At 31.9% G+C, this 25,092-nt stretch overlaps 2 protein-coding genes and 1 long non-coding RNA gene across 3 annotated transcripts in view; 1 reads left to right on the top strand and 2 right to left on the bottom strand.

The window, feature by feature from the left end:
• LOC126892880 (protein transport protein Sec24C) overlaps nucleotides 1-25,092 on the top strand; it is a 62,424-nt gene that overhangs the window by 416 nt on the left and 36,916 nt on the right. The window contains exons 2-3 of the mRNA XM_050662697.1: nucleotides 12,102-12,334; nucleotides 21,479-21,662. Coding sequence (XP_050518654.1) covers nucleotides 12,113-12,334; nucleotides 21,479-21,662 — 406 coding nt within the window. The 5' untranslated portion in view covers nucleotides 12,102-12,112. The remainder of the gene's footprint in view (nucleotides 1-12,101; nucleotides 12,335-21,478; nucleotides 21,663-25,092) is intronic.
• LOC126891600 (protein GVQW3-like) lies at nucleotides 78-6,555 on the bottom strand. The gene is made up of 3 exons (XM_050660779.1): nucleotides 6,268-6,555; nucleotides 5,535-5,797; nucleotides 78-102 (listed from the first exon to the last, which is right to left on the bottom strand). The coding sequence occupies exons 1-3, from the start codon at nucleotides 6,553-6,555 to the stop codon at nucleotides 78-80; spliced, it is 576 nt and encodes a 191-aa protein (XP_050516736.1).
• Nucleotides 7,351-8,865, bottom strand: LOC126892887 (uncharacterized). The gene is made up of 2 exons (XR_007701034.1): nucleotides 8,782-8,865; nucleotides 7,351-8,278 (listed from the first exon to the last, which is right to left on the bottom strand). It is a non-coding gene; the product is annotated as an uncharacterized LOC126892887 (long non-coding RNA).

The following is a 25,092-nucleotide window of genomic DNA, read 5'->3' as shown; positions in this document are numbered from 1 at the left end:
GGGCTTATTTTTAATTGATTTATTTGATTTGAACCTGTAAAAAATTCAGTAGTTTGGACACAATTTTGTATTATTATTCATCTTTCTAGAAGGTTAATATACCTGACATAATATTTAAGTTGTTGTAAAGTTCAAAGAGTAAAATGTTGTTGAAGGATAGTAGTTATTTGATGGTTTTGTATGTTTGTAATCAATTTATTATTTGAAAGAGAAAGTGTAATATATACGCTCTTAGCTTTGTCACAAGTTATATATATCTAAAGTAATTAATCCAATTGCATCTTCACACTATATTTCTACTAACATAGGAGTACCTATTTTGAGTGGGTAGTTTTTATATAATTTCATAAACATATGGATTGACCTTAATTATATTCTTATGCACTTAACTTAATTAATGAATATCAGATGATATTTACATGCTTATTATCTTGGATAACCAAACTGAGATTACTGTGTATACCAGCATTATACCAGTTTAAAAATATCTCCTATTTACTGAATAGTCAATCTTTTGTTTAATGTATATATGATTTACACTCCTTTTAGTGTATCGTATTGTGTGTGCTGTGATTTTTAATACATTTTTGGATTTTTACAGATAAAATGATGTAGAAATTGTTTCATACTTTCTCTGATAAACGTATTTCTACATATAGGTATACAGGTATAACTAAGAAATTTCTCTATTCCTTTTTTTCAATATTCAATATTTATTCTTCCTTTAAAATGTTCCCCGCCATCTCAGTCTATGTGATACAGAGAAAAAATGGCTCTTTATGCCAGCGCGATTTAACCTTCTGTACACCCAATATATATTTCTTGTACACCAAACACATACTGGGGTGTGTCATACCCCACCTGTTTTATTCCTAATTTTTAACAAATATTGAAAATGAAACAACTTAAAATATTCCTAGGGGTTAGTTTATTCAAAATCAAGTTCTACACAAACAAATAATATTGTGGTACAAAAAAATTTGATTTTTGACAAACATTTGACAAAATGTTTCGTGGACCTTAAGAAGGCATTTGACAGGGTCAAATTAAAGGATGCTATCCATTTATTGTATGCAAGAGAGGTACCTCTAGGAATAATTAAAACGGTCGAAAATTTCTACCAGAACAACACAATAAAAGTGAAAGTAGATGAAGAACTAACTGACCCAATTGAAGCTGGCAATGGGATAAGACAGGGAGATTCCCTGAGTCCTCTGTTGTTCAACCTGATCATGGACGAAATAATAAAAAAAGTAAGAACAAAAAAAGGATACCAAATGGGAGAAAAACAACAAAATAATCTGCTACGCAGAAGACGCAATACTAATCTCTCAAAGTGAAGATGATTTACAACATATGCTGCACGAATTTTATATAACCGCTAGAAAATTTAACATGTTAATTTCCCCAAAAAAGACTAAATGTATGGTTATAACAGCAGATCTAATACGGTGTAAATTAGAGCTGGAGGGTCAAATAATAGAACAAGTCATGGAGTTTAAATATCTGGGCATCACACTATGCAGCTACGGAAAGCTCGAAACAGAAGTGGAAGATCAGGTGAATTAAGCAAACAGAGCCGCAGGTTGCCTGAATGAAACAATATGGAGAGATAAAAACATCGGAAAAGAAGTGAAAGGCAGAATTTACAAAACAGTCATCAGACCAATAATGACATACGAGGCAGAAACACGACCTGATACAGAAAGGACAAAAAGAATGCTAGAAACAGCAGAGATAAAAACATTGCGAAAAATCGATGGTAAGACGCTGTGGGATAGAGCTAGAAGTGCAGATATACGAAGGAGATGGAAGGTGGACAACATTAATAACTGGGTGAAAAGCAGAAGGGTAGAATGGAACAACCACATAAGCCGAATGACAACAAATAGAGTAGTAAGGACTGCGAGAGACGGTTCCCCAATAGGAAGACGATCAGTGGGAAGACCACAAAAAAGATGGAATGACAACTTACTGGAGGCACATTGAAAAACAGACAGAGTAATGTCTATATAAAAAGAAGAAGAAGAAAAAAAAATTATTTTATCGAAAAATTCCCATGTCATAAAAAAAACTTGCTCTAGTTTCAAAACTCAACAATTTATCAATACAAGTGAAAGTCCTGTGTCAAACTAAACTTATATACAACTTATTAGTTGTTATCAGGGCCATACATAAACAATAGAAATGTTGTTCTGAAGCTATTTCTTTGTGGCATTTTTGTAATTAACTATTCTAACTGGGAAATATGCCACAATTTAACTTAAAAAAATAATTTTATTATAGTTCCGACTTCCACATCAGACGTCGTTGTCAAAATACAAAATATTAATATTTTGTATTTTGACAACAACATCCGATGTGGAAGTCGAAACGTTAATACAATTAATTTTTCAAGTTAAATTGTTGCTTATTTCCCAATGAGAATAGCTAATAACAATAGAAATAATAAAAAAATTCACTGATAATACAAAATATCTATTAAAAAAACGTTACTTTGTGTTCCAAGGGTTAACAGACACATTGGCAGATGGGATGCATTAAACCTTCACATAGACTGAGACAACACCACAGTCACATTAAAAAACCCAATTAAATAGACCTAGCTGGCATGCAGAGCAATCTTTTTGTCTGCCATATAGACAGCTACTGTAGAAAATGTGTTGCAATATTTTCTAATTTCCACATAACTATGTAATTATTTCAGTCCAAGTATAATCCTGACTAATCTTTTTTAATTAAAAATATGCAATCTGTCTTTACAAACACCAAAGAACACTATTTAAATTTAATAGATTTAAAATTTGTATAGTAAAGTTTTAGTGTTGTTAAATTAGCATATTAATCTTTTACCAAGTAATGGTATACAGTGGAACCTCGATGATCCGTCAGGGCACCGGACCAAGGGTGTGATGGATAATCGAAAACATGGTTAACAGTTAACAGAACATTAAAAAAAATAACAATTCATAGTGTTATGGTGACACACTGAATTATGGTGACACACAGATATTGACTGATAATTATTGTGTTGTGCCTTTTTATTTTCGGCTTGCGATTCTAAAGATAGAACTCTAAAAGCATGGTATCATTTATCATTACCTATTTAAATTGAAATTTAATCCAGAGCCCTGAATAAGAACAAACATTATTTACATAAAAAAATGCGGTGGTGGCATAACTGAACGTGTACATTTCAATGAATTTCGTTTGGCTTATCGCAATGCTTAAACAAAATGAATTGATCACTAAATATTTACTTATGTATACAATATAACTTATGTATGGACCCTGACAGTTAACAGAGGTGAGGGTTAATAGAGACACGGATAATCAAGGTTCCACTGTACTATAATAAACCTACCTTATTTAATTTCTTATAAATATCATCAATCTGGTAATTCCAACGTAGGACACCACTACTAACTCAAACTGTGTGACCTGTAAGTTAATACTGTTTCGTTTTCTTCTTCTTGATTTATTTATTCATAAGATCTCCCCATTTTTAAAAAAATTACCAAAAATAGAGAATATTCTAACCTTTAAATAATATGTAAAGGCATTTATTTGGCAAAAATACCAAAAACTAAATATTAAATTAAAAATACTTAGATGTTTTTTGTACACATTTATAGTGTCATAATATACAGGGTGAGGCAGATAACTGGCCTATTAGAAATATCTCGAGAACTAAAGGCAACAGAATCATGAAAATTGGAATAAGGGGGTTTTGAAGGATGATCTATTAAATGAAAATATTTTCATCTCTTTGCAACTTCCGGTTATACCGGAAGTTGCTTATAACTTCGTTTTTTTAAATGGGACACCCTGTATATTTTTACATTTTTGGATTCTCTTCGATGTCTTCTTTCTTAAAATATAAGGTTTTGTAATATTATACAGGGTATTTTAAAAGATAATTACGTTTTTTTATTAATTTCGTAGCAACATTCACACCCTGTAGAATTGTAGTAGCTTGACATCTAAAACTCTACTTACGTTCAAATGATTTTTAATATACTCTACTATTGTTAAGTATCATTAGTATAGCTAAATTTTTTTATGGTACTTTTTTATTTCTTAAGCATTCCCTATACCTAACTGCTTTAATTTGTGCTTAATTGTTAATCGCACCAACAATCTTAACTAAGTAGGTATTTCGATAGCTAAACCATTATTGGTAATTTTAAGGACCAGTCTGGATTAATATGTATTTATTTCTGAAAAATTATTTGGGATTGAGTATTTTCACGGCCAACCTAATAAAATTTTACGTATTTTTTGTTGCAATTAATGTTTAGCTTGAATCACCAATAACTCACAAATTAAAGCAGTTAGGTATAGGGAATGCTTAAGAAATAAAAAAGTACTATAAAATATCATTTCACTACAATACAAAAATACAGGGTGTTCCATTTAAGAAAACTCAGAAAATACTCATTCCGAGTTTCGACCAACCCTGTATACTAAAATTAAAAATTTAGCTATACTAATGATTCTTAACAATAGTAGAGTATATTAAAAATCATTTGAACGTAAGCAGAGTTTTAGATGTCAAACTACTACAATTCTACAGGGTGTGAATGTTGCTACGAAATTAATAAAAAAACGTAATTATCTTTTCAAATACCCTGTATAATATTACAAAACCTTATATTTTAAGAAAGAAGACATCGAAGAGAATCCAAAAATGTAAAAATATACAGGGTGTCCCATTTAAAAAAACGAAGTTATAAGGAACTTCCGGTATAACCGGAAGTTGCAAAGAGATGAAAATATTTTCATTTAATAGATCATCCTTCAAAACCCCTTTATTCCAATTTTCATGATTCTGTTGCCTTTAGTTCTCGAGATATTTCTAATAGGCCAGTTATCTGCCTCACCCTATATATATGACAAATGAATGAATGGGAAATAAAAGTATTTTTGAAGTGTGTAAAATTATTTAATTTCCCAGCTGAGTGCTTTCGGCTTGCAAAGCCATCTTCAGAGCGATGACCAAAGATTTAAAATAACGCTATAAATAATAGGAATTTTATTTTTTAATTTAAAAAATTCCTTTTAAGAAAACATATAGAACAGCACATTCAGTGTTCACAAAAAACACACTAAAAAAATTGATCATAGTAAGGTTAAGAATCCACCATCTGAAGTGAAGGAACTCGCAGAATAGCCTGACAGCAGATTGAAACGGGATGTGTCTTTAAATGTTTCTTCTTCAAAATCTTTGACAATAACATTTTATGATCAAGGATATCATAAACCTTTGACCTATCTCCCTTATAATTTCCCTAAAACTAATTTGTTTAAAAAAATTCATTCTATCACAAGTTCTTTTTTTTAAGGTGCCATACATTTCTGCGTAGGCATCCACCATACATGTCTTGTCAGTTGAGATGTTAGATAGTCAGGATTTAATTATTCTACGAGGTCTGGCTATTAAATAACGAGACTGCTTATGAAAAGAGTTTTATTTTAAAAATTATTCTACAATCGAATGCTCTTCTTCAATATATTCCTCTTCCCTCGCCACACACTGTTCCATTCGTTTTTTCCATTGGTCTAAGCAATGCTGGAAGTCTTCTTTTGTTAGAGCTTTTAGGAGCTCCGCCGTTTTTCGCTTCACCTCTTCCATCGACTCAAACCGGATTCCTTTTAAGGCAGACTTGATCTTCGGAAACAGGAAAAAGTCACAAGGTGCTACATCAGGCGAGTACGGCGGGTGTTCAAACACTGGAATGCCTCTAGCGGCTAAATAACGCTTCACAGACAGCGCGTTATGGGCAGGTGCGTTGTCCTGGTGCAAGATCCACGACTTGTTTTTCTACAACTCCGGCCGTTTCTTACAAACTCGCTCTCGCAGCGTTGCCAAAACTTTCAAATAGTAAGTTTGGTTTACAGTTTGACCCTCTGGAACCCATTCAGTCATCACGATGCCGTTAATGTCGAAAAAAAAAACGATTAGCATGGCTTTAAATTTTGATTTCGACATCCTTGCTTTTTTCATTCTTGGCGATGCAGGAGTTTTCCAGTGCATGGATTGTCGCTTAGTTTCAACATCGTATTTGAATATCCAGGTTTCATCGCAAGTGATAATGTTTTCCATTAATTCAGGCTCTTCATGTAACCTCCCAAGAAAATCTGAGCAGATCTGTTGACGGACGAGCTTTTGGTCAGGGGTCAAATTTTTTGGGACCAACTTCGCACAGACTTACTTCATATTCAATTCGTCATGTAAAATTTTTCTGTTTCTTTATCGGCGTTTACAGTCTCAGCAATCATCCGAATGCTCATACGACGATCTCCGCGCACAATTTCATTTATTTTGGTCACTGTTTGCGGAGTTGAAACAGAGACAGGTCGACCTGGACGTTGGTCATCTTCGGCGCTCTCTCGGCCTTCAGAAAACCGTTTATACCATTCGAAAACACGCGCACGAAATAGAGAATTCTCACCATAGGCCTCTTTCAACAAATTATAGCACTCAGTCGGAGTTTTTTTTAATTTAACGAGAAACTTCACATTAATCCGTTGCTCATGTTTTTCGTCACACATTGTTATCGGCACGAGAAAAAAACACGTTCTTTTCTAACCTCTACAGAAAAAATACTACAGCGACAAAAACGTGTTTTCGTACTGGAAGAGTAGACACTTCCAGCTATCCAATGCTGCATTCGTTTCCCACTCTTCCTGTAACAAAAATAAGAAAACTTCTGTTGGAGTGAAAGTAAAAAGAAAGATATAGGTACTCCAACAGAAGTAAGGAAAAAAAAAGAAGAGGATTTTCTGTTGGAGTGAATGCACAGAGAGTGATAAACTCCAACAGATGAAGGAAAAAGTAAATAAATAACTAATGGGACATAGATGTAGAGAGATGGGCTGTAAAGAGAAAGGGTGAAGTGGCTTCTACGTTGAGAAGCCGCAATAGGAAAAATAAAAAAAAAATACTACTAAAGTGCAGTAGTACTGAAGAAAGGGGAATTAGAAGGGATAGAAGTAGAAGTGGGAAGAGACAGAGGCAAACTGAATAGAGTTGGCTAGCAAGAGATGCAAGAAAACCACTTGACACTCAAGGATGGATACGGCTCGTTTGCATGCCTGTCGAAGAACAGTAGCTCTATATAGATAGTAATGATGACTAAAAGATGAAATAATTAAATAAGAATAATGTACTGAAACTGAATGAAGATGGATAATTGCTAAAGACGAACAAGATAAATAAATCTAACAAATCATGGGCGCCATGAAAATGATTTTCGATCATTCTCCCAGGTATCTTATACTGCTGTCAAATATTAAATATATCAAACCTGTAATAACAAACATAAAGGAATAATAAAATTCATGATATACAAAATAAATAAATATTTATTAAAATAACTACTAGATTTTTAACAATCTCTGAGTTAGACAAGCATATATCATGTAACTCTAAAATGACATAAGTTATACAAGAAGCTATATATATTTTAAAGATAACAACAATAATGTTATCTGTTATAAACTTAAATACCTCTTACATATATATAGGGTACAAAATTACATAAGTCTTCTACCAAATGGTTATAGTACGCCTGCTACGTACAACTAAATGAAACTGACAAAGATGAAAATACTACAAATAAATAGGCCCAAGCCTCACTAAGGGAAAATACAATAATGAATAAATAAAGTTAAATATACAATTGACTAAAGTAGAAATGAAGTTGAGATAAATACCGACGATGACCTAAATTAACCGAACAAAATGGAATAAAGCGAATAACAGTAAAATATTTGGGAAACAAGCTAGTAATATTAAAAAATAAATTTACCCGAATTACATAAACCAATATCAAAGCAATAGTAAAGTATTAAAAACCTAATTTTCTCTAGGCTTATTCCTGTGCACAAGAAGTTACCATAGATACAAAGTTTGGGAACCAAATAATCTAATATACAAATATGTCAAAAAAAAAACCAGAGGTAACCTAAATCTGGAAAAAAAACATAGTGTATTTAACAGATAGTCTGAAATATAAAAAAACCAATAGTTACTAAAACACCTCACTAAATGTTCCCAAACGAGGTTGCGGTTGCATCCTAGAAAATGATGCACCAGGATGGTGCGACCCCATGACTCCTGTAGGCCCAGGTGCCAAGACGAAAATTGAGCTGGAACGCTCCCATAGCTTGCTCCCAATTAGACATATTCCCAATGGTGACTTGGCCGTGGCTGCAGTGGTTTCCCTGGGTGGTCAAAGGGCTACGGTTTCATGTTAGGGTTTCTTCCAAATGGCTAAAAACATTCCCAGTTTTATTTCCCATTTTAAACATGAGCAAAAAGTAAAGGGAAGAAGAAATACTTTTTAGAAGCAATAGTATAGAAAAACCGGTCATTAAAAATGGAACAAAAAACCAATCTCAGATAACCTTGAACTATTTTAAGTGTGAAGACATGAATAAATGACACTGAAATGATTTATTTGAGGAAATATCCGTAAAAATATATTGAATTTATAAAATATTGGATGTTCAATAAATTTAAAACCTACAGAGAAATGGTAATTATTTCCAATATTAATTTGAGGACTTCAAAAATGTTTGGTTATGTAAACCCAAAAACTCCATTAATATAAAGATCGATATAAAGATAATATAAAGATCGAAATCATCTACACCCTTCCCTTAATAGATTGACTAAGAAAGTTTAACAATGGGACTAATATTTTAAATATTCCACAACAAAAAACACATGACAATGGCTAATTAAAAAATTATTACAAAAAAAATAAATCTCACCGAATGATTCCTATTAGGCTCCAACAGGAGTTGTCACACACATGTCTCCCTAACTCCAGACAACCCTTGCTGGTAACTTTTTACTTAAAAACTGGATCGATGTTATAAAATAGGGTGTATGGAACTCATCCGCCATTTTATGGTACCAGTACCAAGTACCAAACCAACCCACTTAATTAGCAGCCACAAACCAAGTGACGAACGAGAGACGTTTCTCCGCCAAGGTGAACGTCAAATTCTCTCAGAACACGAAATAATATCGATAGGTGGAGTACGTTCCATCACCGAGGTATGACGTCACCTCAGTAGTCCTATACGAGAAATTAGAGAATTTAAATGGAGACCGAGGGAAAATAATTATAATAATAATTAAAGAGCTAATTTTGTAACGTGACCGTTACATTCCCCTCTAGGACGCCTTCTGCGCGCGCAGTCTCGTTATTTAATAGCCAGACCTCGTATTTTTAGTAGCATTGCGAAGCAATTCATGACTGGATTCCTGTCCATTGGCAAATATTACGCAGCCATACACCTTTTTATGTCCTAGACCTCTCTTCCCCTCTATCTTTCCTACTAGTGTTAGTTGCTGAAAAGTGTATTGTTCTTGTAATATGTATGTGACCTGAGTATGCAGTTTCCTTACTTTTTCTGACTGTACTTCCTCACTTCTGACTGTTCTTCCATGATATGCTAAGCATTGGGCATAAGCACCACATTTTAAAAACTTCAAGTATAATGGAGCTGGAATTTAATGTCCATGCTGCCATTCTGTACAAGAGAACAGACAAAATGTATCACAAATTTTTATATATAGACATACACACACCGGCAAAATTAGCCGAACACCTTAAGAATGGGACATGTTTGATGTCTCGAATTTCCTAAACCTGTTGTCCGATTTGAGTGATTCTTTTAGTATGTTATTGCCTTATTACTTAAGAATATGGTTGTAATAACATTGTGGCTAGACAGGTAAATGTCATTTTATACCGGGTGTAACAATCATATTGTGTTTTTTTCTTAAAGTTCGGAACATCCTGTGGAATATTCTAGCATTTATAAAATATTTAAATTAAAACTCAATTATTAAATATTAACTCAAATATTAAAGCCTTAGGCTTCCTTAACATTTTCTTTTTTGATTCATTTGCCTATGTTGGAAAATAAAAAAGTTATATGCTTTAACAACTAGCCATGTTTTTCATCAATAAATCCTCATAGTAGGGGAGGAGAAAGTATGCTAAATTTGCAGTTACTCGAGCGTTATGGGGACCTATTGGATTGTGAAGAGTGGGTGCTAAAACCAAAAAAAGTTAAGTGAGGTTTTCCATAAAGTGTGGGACTCTCCATTTTTTAATTTAATGTTCCATTTCCAACAATTTCTATTCATAATTGGAAAAAATGTTGTGAATAAAAGTTGCTTATTTTTACGTCAAGTATCCAAATCTGCAATAAAAATTGGGGGTTCCTATTTAAGATTTTAAAGTAACCCCCCACCCCACCTTTGTGGGGGCCGTGTTTGTGGTGCCATTCGATAGATTTTTGAAAAATATTGAATACGTGTATGTTGCAGTTTTACGATATGATGTTCATTTCGCGAAATATCGCAGAGTTCGTATTTAAAATTTTTAATTTACCCCCCACCCCTCTCCGTGGGGTTACGTGTTTAGTATTATTTGATAGATTTTTGAAAAATATTAAACACGTATTTTTTAGTTTTTCGATCTGACGTTTATTTCGCGAAATATTCGCATTTTTGTGAAACTTTCTCATAGCCTAGTTTAGGATTGTTTATTAAACTAAGCAGAATATGAGGAGTTATTGATGGAAAACATGACTAGTTGTTAACGCACATAACTTTTTTATTATCCAACATAAGCAAATAGTGAAAAACCTTGTACCCTGTAAATGTACCTCTACCATAATATTGGTTCTTAATACAGGGGAGTTCGTTAAGAGGGATCCGAAAAAATCTATCCTTAAAAAATTCGAAATCGGCAGATTAAGATAAGTTAACTACATGCAAAATAGTGTATATTTAAAAAATCTGACGATTTGAACCGGGCCTAAGAAAATGGGCGAGTCACAAAGTCTCACAAAAAAAGCGAATATTTTGCGAAATGAAAGTCAGATCGAAAAACTAAAAAATATACGTGTTCAATATTTTTCAAAAGTCTATCGAATGATACCAAAAACGAACCCCCACGGAAAGAGGTGAGGGGTAAATTAAAAATTTTAAATACGAACCCTGCGATAGTTCGCGAAATAAACATCAGATCGAAAAACTCCAAAATACATGTATTCAATATATTTGAAAAATCTATCGAATGGCTCCAAACACGAGCCCCCACGGAGGTGGGGTGGGGGATTTAATTTAAAATCTTAAATAGGAGCCCCCAATTTTTATTGCAGATTTGGATTCTTTACTTACGTAAAAATAAGCAACTTTAATTCGACACATTTTTTCGAATTATGGATATAATCGAAAAAAAAAAACGATTATTTCAAATGGAAAATTAAATTAAAAATGAAAAGTCCCCCACTTTATGGAAAACTTAACTTAACATATTTCTGGTTTTAGCACATACCCTTCACAATCCAATAGGTCCCCATAACGCTCGAGTGACTGCAAATTTAGCATACTTTCCTCCCCTACTATGAGGATTTATTGATGAAAAACATGGATAGTTGTTAACGCACATAACTTTTTTATTATCTCACATAAGTAAATGAATCAAAAAGGAAAATGTTTGAAAGCCTAAGTCTACAATCGAGTTTTAATTTTAATATTTTACATATGCTAGAATATTCCACAGGGTGATCCAAACTTTAAGAAAAAAACACAGTATGATTGGTACACCCGGTATAAAATGATATTTACCTGTCTAGGAACAATATTATTACAGCGATATTCTTAAATACTAAGGCTATAACATACTAAAAGAATCACTCAAATCGGACAACAGGTTTAGGAAATTCGAGACATCAAACATGTCCCATTTTTAAGGTGTTCGGCTAATTTTGCCGGTGTGTGTATTTATTGGACAATTGCTAATGTCTGTCAGCAGCAGGATCGACTTATAAAATGGTACCACAGGGGTTGTTTTTTATGTGAATACATATAGTGTAGTCTTTAAGAAGTTCTCATAATTATATTTACACAACAGTTTCAAAATAAAACCAACTGATTCACAAATAAAAGTTGTGTTTCAAATTTCTTGTAACACATTTAGTATTAGAAGATCTAATTATTGCCTGATATCATGATTTTTTTAACTAAAACTTTTGTTAGTAGGTACTTTAAGATAACTTTTTTTTAGGGTAATTTAAAATGAACCCACAATATCTGCCTCCACAACAGTTTGGAGGTCCACCACAGGGTTTTCCTCCCACTAGCAGAGTATCCCCAAATACAACATTTCAAAGTGCTCCTGTTGGTCCTCCAAAACCTGGTCAACTTCCTCCTCAAAGTGATCATCATGCAGCTCCAACAGGTCCACTGAATTCCATGGGACATCCTACGAATAGTCTGCAAGGTCAATTTCCACCAAATGTAAGTAAATTTTAAATCATATTTCAAATTAATTTTGTTTTGTCTTTGCTTTATTGATTTTACGAAAAAAGAATATTCTTAATAAAATAAAAATAACAATAAAAAGTTCTGCATGGTCTAAAACCTAAGATGCAATCATCATATATCAAATTTTATCAATCTCATACGAGGGATGTCAAAAAATATGAATTTCGCTCAAGAGTAAAATACCTTTTTCTATTCTCATACTATAATAATATATCAATTATTATTATGATGTCACTACCTGTATCATAATGAACTTCATTATGATACAGATTTTCATTAAGATACAGATTTTTAACCAATAGAATCGCGATATGGCATTCGCGATAAAGGTGATACACGCGCAGTGACCAATGGCGAGTCAAATACATACGCTTTGGCAGTTCTCAATATGTAAACCAACTGTCAAACTGACAAACTACTTAATTTGTTTGCGTTACAAAATTAATAAATTTGAATATATTTTTTGTTGTGAATGATCATAGAAAAAATAGTGTATACAACTTGCATTTAATTATCATTATGAAGCTCGTACTCTATACGAAACTATATACAACTTGCATTTAATTATCATTATGAAGCTCGTACTCTATACGAAACTCGCCGCATACGGCTCGTTTCGTATCCCTCATTCTCGCTTCATAATGACCATCATTAAATGCTCGTTGCATAATATACTATTATGGAAGAGTTATCATGTTTGTAATAAATAAAAATTATATTCAGTATCAGTAATCTAAGAAAATTTTTCAAAATTATCACATTTAAATAATTATTTGTATGAGCTGATAATCATGCAATTGAATCATTTATTGTTAAAAGGGGGTAACTGCCATTTTCTACTTTTCTAGTTATAGTAAATATTAAATTAAATTAAATTAATATTTATTGACGGAAAACTCCATTTTACAATTAAAATTAAAAGTCAAAATTAAACATTGAACACAAGTTAACTTACATTACTTACAATTAAACTAACGACATCAAAAAATTAAAATCAAATTAAAATAATTCACGTGAAATAGTCCTTTTAAAAGCATTTAGTGTGACTCCCATAAAGTCTATATTTGGAAACTCATTTACACTAGAAACAATTCTATTTAAAGGCATATTTTCTGCATGACGTGTATTGCACGATCTAGCGGATAGCAAGGGACATCTTCTCAAATTCCTAGCTGGAACATAAAAATCTATTCGACCCAGAATTCTAGGTGCAACAATAATACCATTTAACACCTTAAATACGAAATTAAGGTCAAAGTATCGCCTGCGATCCTCTAGACGGTGCAAATGAAACATCTGCATGACCTGACTGGAATTCAATTGCATTCCTGTAGTACCTAATCTATACCGCAGATATCTAACGAATTTATTTTGAATCGATTCAATTCGATATTTGTGATTCTCATAACTTGGACTCCAAATCACTGAACAATACTCTAGTAATGAACGAACATAACTCAAAAACAATCTCACAATTACAAACAAATTATTAAAATCATATGACATTCTGATGACTAACCCTAATGTCCGATTAGCACGCGCAATAATGGCATCATAATGGTCCACGAAACTTAGCTTACTATCCAGCAACACACCTAAATCCTTAATTACCTGAACCCTAGATAAATCCACATCTCCTATCTTGTATTTAAAATCACTGGTGGTCTTATTACGTGAAAAAATAATATATGAGCATTTCGAAGCATTCAATCTAAGATTATTTTCCTGGCACCAATGTACTAAAGAATCCAAGTCTCTCTGCAAACCCTCACAATCAGATTCTGACCTAATGCATTTAAATATCTTCAAGTCGTCTGCAAATATCAGATATTCAGATTTAAAGTTCCTACCAATATCATTTACCAACCACAGAAAAAGCTTAGGACCCAAATGGGAACCCTGCGGAACCCCTGACACGGCTTCAAATCCATTAGAAACACATCCTGCTGATCTTACTTGCAATGTTCTTCCTTGCAAATACGAAGTAAACCAAGCTAATAAAGAACCAGTGATACCAAAGTTTCTCAGCTTTGTAATTAAGACATTATGATCTAGTAGGTCAAAGGCCTTACTGAAATCGGTGTATATAGAGTGCACCTCGTAACCCTCATCCATTGCTGTACCTATACTATCGATATACAAAAAGAGGTTAGTGAGAGTAGAACGTCCGCCTACAAATCCATGTTGGTTGTCCGTAATAATGTTCCTAAAACAATTATCCAAACTTGGCAAAACCATTTTTTCAAATACTTTAGATAAGGCTGACTGAATACAAACTGGCCGATAATTTTTGATATCACTATGATCTCCTGCCTTGAAAATAGGACACACAAAGGAATGTTTCCATCTGTTCGGGAAAATTCCCGTCTGGAGAGATTTATTAAGAACATATACTAATGGTTCACACAAGGACACTGCACTTTCTCTTAGGAACAAATTCGGTATCAAATCAGGGCCTTTATTGACATCTAATGACAACAACACATTCAGTAAATTGTCAAAAGTGACTTCGAGGTTACTAATTTCCACCTCCAGCTGTTGTGAGAAAATTTCATTACTCTCCAGGTTATCCAGAGATTTACCATTAAAAGTGCTGTATACAGTACCAAAATGTTTCGCAAACAACTCTGTTATTTTTTGTTTGTCATTCTCACTTTCCTCACCTAGAAACATAGAGCCAGGGAGAGCACCATGTCCGTTGGTTTTATTTTTGATGAATATATACCTTCTCATTTTCTGTATCTGCGTCATTTGGTGTTGAAAGAAGGCAAATACTGATGCATTGCATGGATATAGTTTATACTGCAAAATTGCATTTAAAACCAAATGACGCGGATATAGAAAGAGAGAAAGGTTTTTTACTATAACTCGAAAAGTAGAAAATGGTGCTTACCCCCTTTTAACAATAAACAAATCAATTATACCATTCTTAGTTAAATTATGAAAAAAACATATAGTCCAAGTAATGAAGCTTAAAATAGGACAAAATCTCTCAATTTTTACAGAATGGATCGAATTGCTTGAAAATTTGAGAACAAGTAGTGGATAGTCCAAGGATCAAAATCTACATCATGCCGAAAGGCGCTTTTACCAAGGGGGTGGTTACCATCCCATCTCGGAGGTGGAAATTTTTTATTATAATTTAATCGCAAAAGTTGGCAAAAACATTCATTCTAAGCAAAAAACGTTATATACATTTTTTTGATAAAATTGATAGTTTTAGATTTATTCGCTATCGAAAGTGTTAGTTTTATAATCAACTACTTTTAATGGGAATAATAATAGTTAATGTTAGTTTTATATCGAAAAAATCAATGTTTTTAATAAGTTTTCTGCTAATAACTCCAAAAGTTTTCGTTTTATCAAAACAACTTTACTTAACAAAAATGTACGGGTCATTCCATTTCAAATCACTCAATTTTGCAGCAAAAAAAATTTGGAACCTCCGATTTGTCTGAAAATTGGTATATAGCTTCTGCGGGACGTAAAAATAAGATATTTAAGGTCAAAAAATCTTCTTCTTTTTTTCTCAAAATGTTATTTTATGCGATTTTACAGTGATTTGGTGTTTATTTATACAAATTTGCATTCTCTATCGTAAAGTATCAATGGAAAACATAATATTTTAATAGAAGGGACTCAAAAATGTCATTATATGGCATTTTAACAAGTTACTTTGATTCAAAACAAGCTTTTGATCAAATTTTATAGTGTAGAAAACGTTAAAATACCGTTTTTTACATTTTTCTCCATTCCCAAAATACATCATAATAGATTTGGCTGAAAATTTGCCCACAGATAGACAAAACATAGGACTTTAAGTGGTAAGAAGGATTTGAATTATATTACAATACCAAAAAGGTTACATGCAATATTATAGTCAAAAATATAGGCGTCTACTGTAAGTACAATTAACTCGAAAATATCGACCTCACGACAAAAATTGTTAAAAAGAAATTGTAATAATTGTAAATACGATTTATTTGGAACAATTTCAGTTCCTACCATTTTTGTCGAAAAGTTAAAAATGGTGGAGATATTGAGCAAAACCGGTTCTCCTTTAAAATCAAGATGGCGGCTAACGCAACGGAGGAATTCATTCGTGATTTTAAATTTAGGCTACTATTGACTCCCCTAATGATCAGAAAAATAAAATTTTGGGCAGCTCGGCATTCAAGGTCAAATGCTATCCCGACTGGACTAATATATACTTTTGAGTCTGATATTACTGCATGTAACTTTTTTGGTATTGTAATATAATTCAAATCCTTCTAACCACTTAAAGTCCTATCTTTTGGCTATCTGTGGGCAAATTTTTAGCCAAATCGATGATGATGTATTTTGGGAATGGAGGAAAATGTAAAAAACGGTATTTTAACGTTTTTTACACTATAAAATTTGATCAAAAACTTGTTTTGATTCAAAATAACTTGTTATAATGCCATATAATGACATTTTTGAGTCCTTTCTAATAAAATATTATGTTTTTCATTGATACTTTACGACAGAAAATGCAAATTTGTTTAAATAAACACCAAATCACTGTAAAATCGCATAAAATAACATTTTGAGAAAAAAAGAAGATTTTTTGACCTTAAATATTTTATTTTTACGTCCCGCAGAAGCTATATACCAATTTTCAGACAAATCGGAGACCCAAAATTTTTTGCCTGAGTGATTTGACATGGAATGTACCGTACCTATTGAAAAAATAACAAAACCGTTTTTATAAATTTTCTTTAAGACCAACAGTAATCGAGCTATACTTTATTATATATTGGCTCTTCTTCGTCAAATGCTAAATATTGTAGTTTCAAAGTCAAAAGACGGGAAAACTATGCATTTTTCGAGGACAACTTGTTCAAACTAATTCAAAGTACTTAAAAAATATCTATCTCCAGAAAGAAAAAATAGTCTCTAGCTTAAAAATTAAGTGACTTATAATGAAAAGAATGTCAGTCCCTTTTTTTTTTCAGCGAAAAAGTGATCGCAAGCAACCCCCTAATCACCACCCTAATTAAAATTAGTCATTGACCTTATTTGTTTTTTTTATTTATGTATTATTAATAGGTTCTAGAAGTTTGACCGGGTTAGAATGATTATTTTTTTTAAAAAGAGGTAAAAGCGAATAACGAACTTTTGTAGTTTGGAAAAAATGGCCTTTTCTTCAGGATAGCAAGATTAGCATCAGAGATACGAAAAAATGTTTAAATATGAAATTATAGGTCATTTAATTCCCAAGAACCTGGTTTGCCAACATTTTTTTTACTTCAAAAATTAAGTGAGCTATTGACAATTAAAACTTGTAATAACATGCAAAAACCACCTTTACCAACCCTTTCAAAGTCACCTCTTTTTGCGACTGAGGATTTTAAAAAATTTAATATTAATAGGCTTATAGATCTTGCAAAAACCTACAAAATTATTTTTTACCAAACTTTCTGAGATAAGAAATAAAAAAGTTACGGGTAAAAAATCAATATATTTAAAAAAAAGGAGAAATCGAATTGGAAGCATAATAATGTAAGTTCGCGGTGTTTTTAGTCATTGGCCTTATTCATTATTATTTATTTATGCATTATTAATAAATTCTACAAATTTGACTAGCTTAGAATGATTAGTTTTTAAAAAAACTGGAGTCAAAAGCGAATAACGATTTTTTGTAATTGGGTAAAAAATGCCATTTTCTTCAGAATAGAAAGATTAGCATCAGAGATACGGAAAAATGTTTCAATATAAAATTGTAGGTTATTTAATTCCCAAGAATTTGGTTTGAAGAAATTCTTTCTACGACAAAAATTGAGTGAATCGTAAATGAGTATATCGAAAAACATTGATTTTTCTATACAAAACTACCACTTTCGATAGCGAATAAATCGAAAACTATTAATTTTATAAAAAAAACGTATAGAACATTTTTTGCTTAAAATGTATGTTTTTATCAACTTTTGTGGTCAAAATATAATAAAAAATTTCCACCCCCCGAGATGGGGTGGCAACCACCCCCATGGTAAAAGCGCCTTTCGGAATCATATGGATTTTGATCCTTGGCCTATCCACTACTTATTCTCAAATTTTCAAGCAAATCGATCCATTCTGTAAAAATTGCGAGGTGAAAAGCTTCGGTTCCTGGCCTAATAGTACAATAACAAAGAAAGCCTAGTATAATTCTGTTTGAATTATACTATAGTTGATTTTTTAACCAAGAGAAGTAAACTAAAAAGACATATTCACACCCAAGAAAGTTACTAGAAAAGTCACCAAATTCATCTTCTTTTTTCGTTGATCATATATCTCCTTTCGATGATAATCCATACATATTATATTATACTAACACATCGCTAAAGAGTTCTAAAAATAACTGTTTTTATATAAAAGTAGACTAAAAATCTAAAAATTAAAGGAATAATGCAGAAAACAAAAAATCGCCGATATACTTAATTAACCTATAAAATGACAGAAGTGCCAAAATTTCATAAATGTCATTAGTGTCAAAATTTAATAACAGTGGAGTAAACTTGCCTGCGGTTGGAGCAATCACTCCTCTTGGTTAAAAAACAAACAATAGACTATTCATAGAATACAAAGATCTAATATGTGCTTATCGTAATTTTAAGTTTGAGTCAAATATTAGTCCAAGATATTTATATCCGTCTACCCTGCTTACTTTTTTATTTTTATTCTACATATTTCACATTCATTATTTTTATAGTTTCCAAAATTATGGTCTTATCCATAGAGGTATATATTAACATAGAGTGAGCCTACTTTCCGCGCTTCCTGATGACAAGATCTCATGGACTGGTTTGCGGCATCTCTTTCTAACACATTGTATCGAGAATCTGTGATGACATTCAGTGTGAGTATAGGCACGGAAGGGGAGGACAACTGTAGCAGCTTTACTATGCGTAAGAGTGAAACAGCACTAATCCAAATAAAAAAGATGGTGTCGTCACTTCGCTCTGAATGACACTCTCTCTATGCTAATATATAACTCTATGGTCTTATCAGCAATTAGAGGTGATTCAGCTGCTCCAGCCAAGCATCTATTTTATCTAATCTAGGATTAATTGTTATAGTTGTTTCATCCCGGTTTTATTCAATACTAACTGCTGTATAATCAACATAATGATAATTTATATCATTTGACAAATCAATCAATAAGCAGATCAATATATTGGTAGGGGATCCCAAGGGCGGATTTTTGCAGTTACTCGAGCGCGCCAGAAAATCACATGGGGAGAAACTTTGTACCCTGTAAATGTACCCACACCATATATGGACTCTTAATACGGGAGAGTTCGTTAAGGGGGGCCCGAACAAAACTATCCTTAGAAAAACTCGAAATTGTCAGATTAAGATAAGGTAAGTTAACACGTTGACGGACAGTGCTTCAAATGTGTAAGCAAGTGTTGTGACAATATATGAATTTATTTTAGTGCTTATAGTTTATGGAAGCAGTGAGTTTTTAAATATTTTTTGTAAACATGTGGACGACGACCATGGACATCGTGTAACATTTAATATGCATCTGTATATCGTCGCTTCAAAGCAACAGTAGAGTATGTAAAAAAATGACTGGTGATATCCATGTCAAATGATTCGAAATAAACCCTTCTGTTGAGTGTAACACTAAGATAAATAAAAAGTGAAATACTTTTTTTTATAATATTACATATCCTTCTGTAGCTTAATTCCTTTTAGCCCAAATTCTATAATGCAACACTAAGACAACGTACATATCATACCATTATATTTTGTCGTTTACTCATTTTGGTCATCAATATTAATGCGACACTAAGTTAACACACACATATCATACTGTTGCCATGTAGTTATTGCTGAGTTGCGATTATGTCTTTGTTTATATATTATCCAGCTTGCGGTCACAATTTTATCTTCAGTAATCTTAAACAATAGTTCTATTACATTGATGTTAAAAGGTGTATGTTAAAAAGTAAAAATGAATAATTCAGCCAATTTAAATTGTACAAATTATGGGTATCTACTCGTAGAAGTCAGTATTAGTGTATTTAGCGAACAAAAATAACACTGATTCTGAGTTGTTATCTGAAATTTATCAAGCACAGGAAAAAGGTAAGTTAAATTCATGATAAATTCCCCTTTAGAAATTTCGGGCGGATTTAAGAAAATGCAATAAGTTTTTACTTTCACAACTTTTAGTATCCGATATTACCAAAACTGATTCTGATGATTTTTTCATTTTATTTTGTTTATTATCTTGTCAAATTTTTAAATTTTTGGAAAACAAGTATGTTCATGTTATAATTTATGTACATACCTAATAACGTGTTTGAACAACAATATTGTTTTGTTTTTTGTATTGAAATGTGTAAAATTTTAAACAAAACTTTATATTTTAAACATTAGTGCAATATACGTTTATATAACAGAAATTTGCGAATATCGTTAAAAAACAGATTATCTTTGAGGGCAACAGTAGGACAACTAACTTTTTTTTCCAATTTTTCACTTTTTTATTAATTAATATAAATTGTTATGTGACGCATGTAAAGTTAGGTACTCAAACAAAATTCCATGTAAATCCATTCAATTATAAAAAAGTTATTAATTATTGATGTTTCGTAAAATTTTCAAATGAGTTTTTCTCGAAACTACATTATTTTACATATCCTACTGTTGCTTTGAGGGGACGATATTTAATGTGACATTTTTTGACATCAATTTTTAATCACAACTCGTTTTTTTTAAATGTCGTGTATATCTGTCTATATCTGTCGTCTGTCTTTAAATCTGACGATTTGAGCGGGACGTAAGAATATGGGTGAGTCACAAAGTTTCACAAAAAGCGAATATTTTCCGAAATGAACCACAGATCGAAAAACTGAAAAATACTTGTTCAATATTTTTCAAAAATCTATCGAATAACATAAAACACGACCACCCACGGAGGTGGGGTGGGAGGTTGCTTTAAAATCTTAAATCTTTTGATGTATGTACCTATACATTTTCTTGAGGCTTTCAATTCTTTTCTGAAATGTTTAGGTTCACATACTTCGGTAGTTCTTGTTCTTGCCTTATTTTATCTTGTGACCATGGTTACAGTTAGAAACTTGATAATACTTTTTTTTCTAGTTAAGCGGCCAACAACCCAGACCACCAATTCCATCCAGTCAGTTGCCACCATCAGTGGGACATGACATGAGTAACTCATTTGGACCTTCACCAACAAAAAATGATAGTATTCCTCCAAGTAATCTACAAAATGGGCCTCCTCAGTTTCAGAACGGACCTCCACAATTCCAGAATGGACAGTCAGGTATTAAAAAGTGTTTATCACTGTTACATTAGCTGTTTTTTCTATTTTACGTAAAATGTAAATATTTACTTACTAGCATTATACAATAATCACAGAAAGTATTAGGCCATTGATTATGTATTTTAAAAAGGAACTACAACGTTAACAGGGTTTTATTGTTTCATATAGTCAATGGATCTCTATATTTGGAACAACCGCGTACTGCTACCATCTAAAGGAGTGCGTCTTTGAGAAAGGGGTGAATTAGTCCCTAGGCACAGGGCGAATTAGGGTGAGTTCTATGCACATTTAGTGCAAACACGTCTATAGGAAAATTGTTCCAGGTTAAATTTACTATCGAAATATCACATTTTAAAGTCAAAAACATGTTTCTTTACAAAAATATATCCAAAATAAAAGCAAGAAATAAACATGAAAGATAGCAATTTTGTTTTTAGCCCCACAACTTTTTTCCACGGGGATATAAGTATAGGCATTGCTTCACAGAAAATTAACTTCCATGCTTCCTCTTTAAAATGGCGTTTGGTAGAAGTTCCTGTGATTTACAATTTCCAAAATATGATTTTTCAAATTTCGCCACTCACAGCGATTTTGGGATATTTTCCTTGTTATTTCGCAAACGTTGTTCTCTAACTTTTTTCTACGCAGTTCTAGGTATACACAATGATACATTTAGTAGAAAGAGAAGTCAATTACCTTTAAAATGTTCTATCGTAGAAGGCCCTATGGCTACATTTAAGCAAGATATGGTTTTTCAAAATTTTATACTTTTAATGATTTTTGATATATTTTACGATTATTTTTAAATTTCTCATTATAACTTTTTTTATTGTATATTTGGGTATGGATATATACATTGTATAATAAAAAGGAAAGCTAATTTTCTTTACTTTAAAATGGTGTACTGTAAAAAATTCTAGGACTATTTTTAAACAAGATATGCTTTTTCAAAGTGACATATATGCACATGCAATAGTTGGAACCATATGGCAAACTTTTTGATGTTATACTTCTTTAGGCGCGATTGAGAATAAAATTTTTCATAAATCTGCGCGCATGCGCACACAGACAGTATGACGTTTAGTTGCTAATCTTTCAAATTATGTATCACCGCAAATAAACCATTAAAATAATATATTAGTGTTTTTTAGTAAATGTATTATTTATTAAAATTTTGTGTCTTTGGATTTGTCTTCCTTGGGCGTAAAATAATAAAACATCTATTTTTATATTTCACTTGTCACCGTGATGTGTAATTATGTATATCGGAAACGTCAGTAACATGCGCGTTGATGGCCTGGTTGGTAGAGCATTGGACCAGAGATCGAGAAATCGCGAGATTGCGGGTTCAGATCCCAGACGATTCATACTTTTTTCTTTTTTTTTTTTAATATTTGGCATTGTTAAGTTTTGGTTAATTTTTGGTAATTATTGTTAATTTTTTGTATTGTAGCTGTTAAGTATATTTATTTCGTTGAAATTATATTATAATAGAAGTATAACTTCTTACGTGTGTACAAAGTACACACACATTCTTTTTTTAGTATTGATTTTATAAAAAAAAAATTATTCTTTATAAAATGATCTGCCTAGTCTGAAAACAAAAATGCAATCATCAGATATAAAATTTTATTAATAGTGTATGAGGTATGTTAAAAAATATGAATTTGCTCAGGTGTAAAGTACCTTCATATTTCACAATATCGAAAAGTGGTATTAAGAAAAATACACTTGCGATCGTAAAAAGCGGGTCACTCGATGAGTTATTCAAGTTAGATCTCTCGAATTTTCTAAATCTGTTGTCCGATTTGAGTGATTTTTTTAGTATGTTATAGCCTTAATCTTTAGCAATATCGCTATAATAATATTGTTGCTAGACCGGTAAATTGTCATTGTATACCGGGTGTAACAATCATACTGTGTTTATTCCTAAAAGTTCGGAACACCATGTGGAATGTTTTAGCATAGATAAAATATTGAAATTAAAACTAAATTGTAGCCTTAGGCTCTCTTAACATTTTCTTTTTTGATTTATTTGTTTATGTTGGATAATAAAAAAAGGTAAGCACGTTAATAACTAGCCATGTTCTTCACCAATACAGGGTGTTTCTAAATAAGTGCGACAAACTTTAAGGGGTAATTCTGTATGAAAAAATAATGATAGTTTGCTTTATAAACATATGTCCGCAAATGCTTCGTTTCCGAGATACGGGATGTTAAAATTTTTCTTACAAACTGACGATTTATTTATTACTCTAAAACCAATAGAGATATGCAAATGAAATTTGGTAGGTTTTAAGAGGCAGTTATTGTGGATTTTTTGACATACAACTAATAATTATATATTCACCATTGGCGTGCATACGGGTATAAATATTTTAGATACATCCCGTATTCACGCTAATGGTGAATACAAAATTCTTAATTGTATGTCAAAAAATGCGCTATAACTACCTCTTAACATCTACCAAATTTCATTTGCATATCTCAACCGGTTTTAGAGCAATAAATAAATCGTCAGTTTGTAAGAAAAATTTCAACATCCCGTATCTCGAAACCGAAAAATTTGCGGTCATACGTTTATAAAGCAAACGGTCATTATTTTTCATGCAGAATTGCCCCTTAAAGTTTGTCGCACTTATTTAGAAACACCCTATATTGATGAAAAACATGGTTAGTTGTTAAGGTGCCTAACTTTTTTATTATCCAACATAAACAAATAAATCAAAAAAGAAAATGTTAAGAAAGCCTAAGGCTAGAATCGAGTTTTAATTTCAATATTTTATCTATGCTAAAACATTCCACGGGGTGTTTCGAACTTTGAGGAATAAACACAGTATGATTGTTACACCCGGTATACAATGATAATTTACCTGTCTAGCAACAATATTATTATGGAGATATTGTTAAAGAATAAGGCTATAACATACTAAAAAAATCACTCAAATCGGATAACAGGTTTAGAAAATTCGAGAAATCTAACTTGAATAACTCATCGAGTGACCCGCTTTTTATGAATGCGAGTGTATATTTGGAATTAAAAATTATATTATAATATGCAATTATATTCTTCAAATTGAAAAAAAAAAAAATAAAAAATTTTATAATTCTTTCAAATTACGGATACTCTTGTATATCCTACGGATATCTTGTTTAAAAATAGTCCTAGATTTTTTTGGAATACACCATTTTAAAGCAAAAGAAAATATGCTGTTTTCTGTTATACAATGTATATCCCTAAATGTACAAGAAAAAAAGTCATAATGAGAAATTTAAAAAATAATCATAAAAAATATCAAAAATCATTAAAAGTATAAAACCTTGAAAAAGCAGAACTTGCTTCAAAATACTCAAGCAACCGTATACAATAGACCATTTTAAAGGCAATTGACTTCTCTTTCTAATAAATGTACCATTGCATATTCCTAGA

Source organism: Diabrotica virgifera, chromosome 9, assembly GCF_917563875.1.
Source record: "Diabrotica virgifera virgifera chromosome 9, PGI_DIABVI_V3a".
Taxonomy (NCBI): domain Eukaryota; kingdom Metazoa; phylum Arthropoda; class Insecta; order Coleoptera; family Chrysomelidae; genus Diabrotica; species Diabrotica virgifera.
This window is presented reverse-complemented; position numbering and strand designations above follow the sequence as displayed.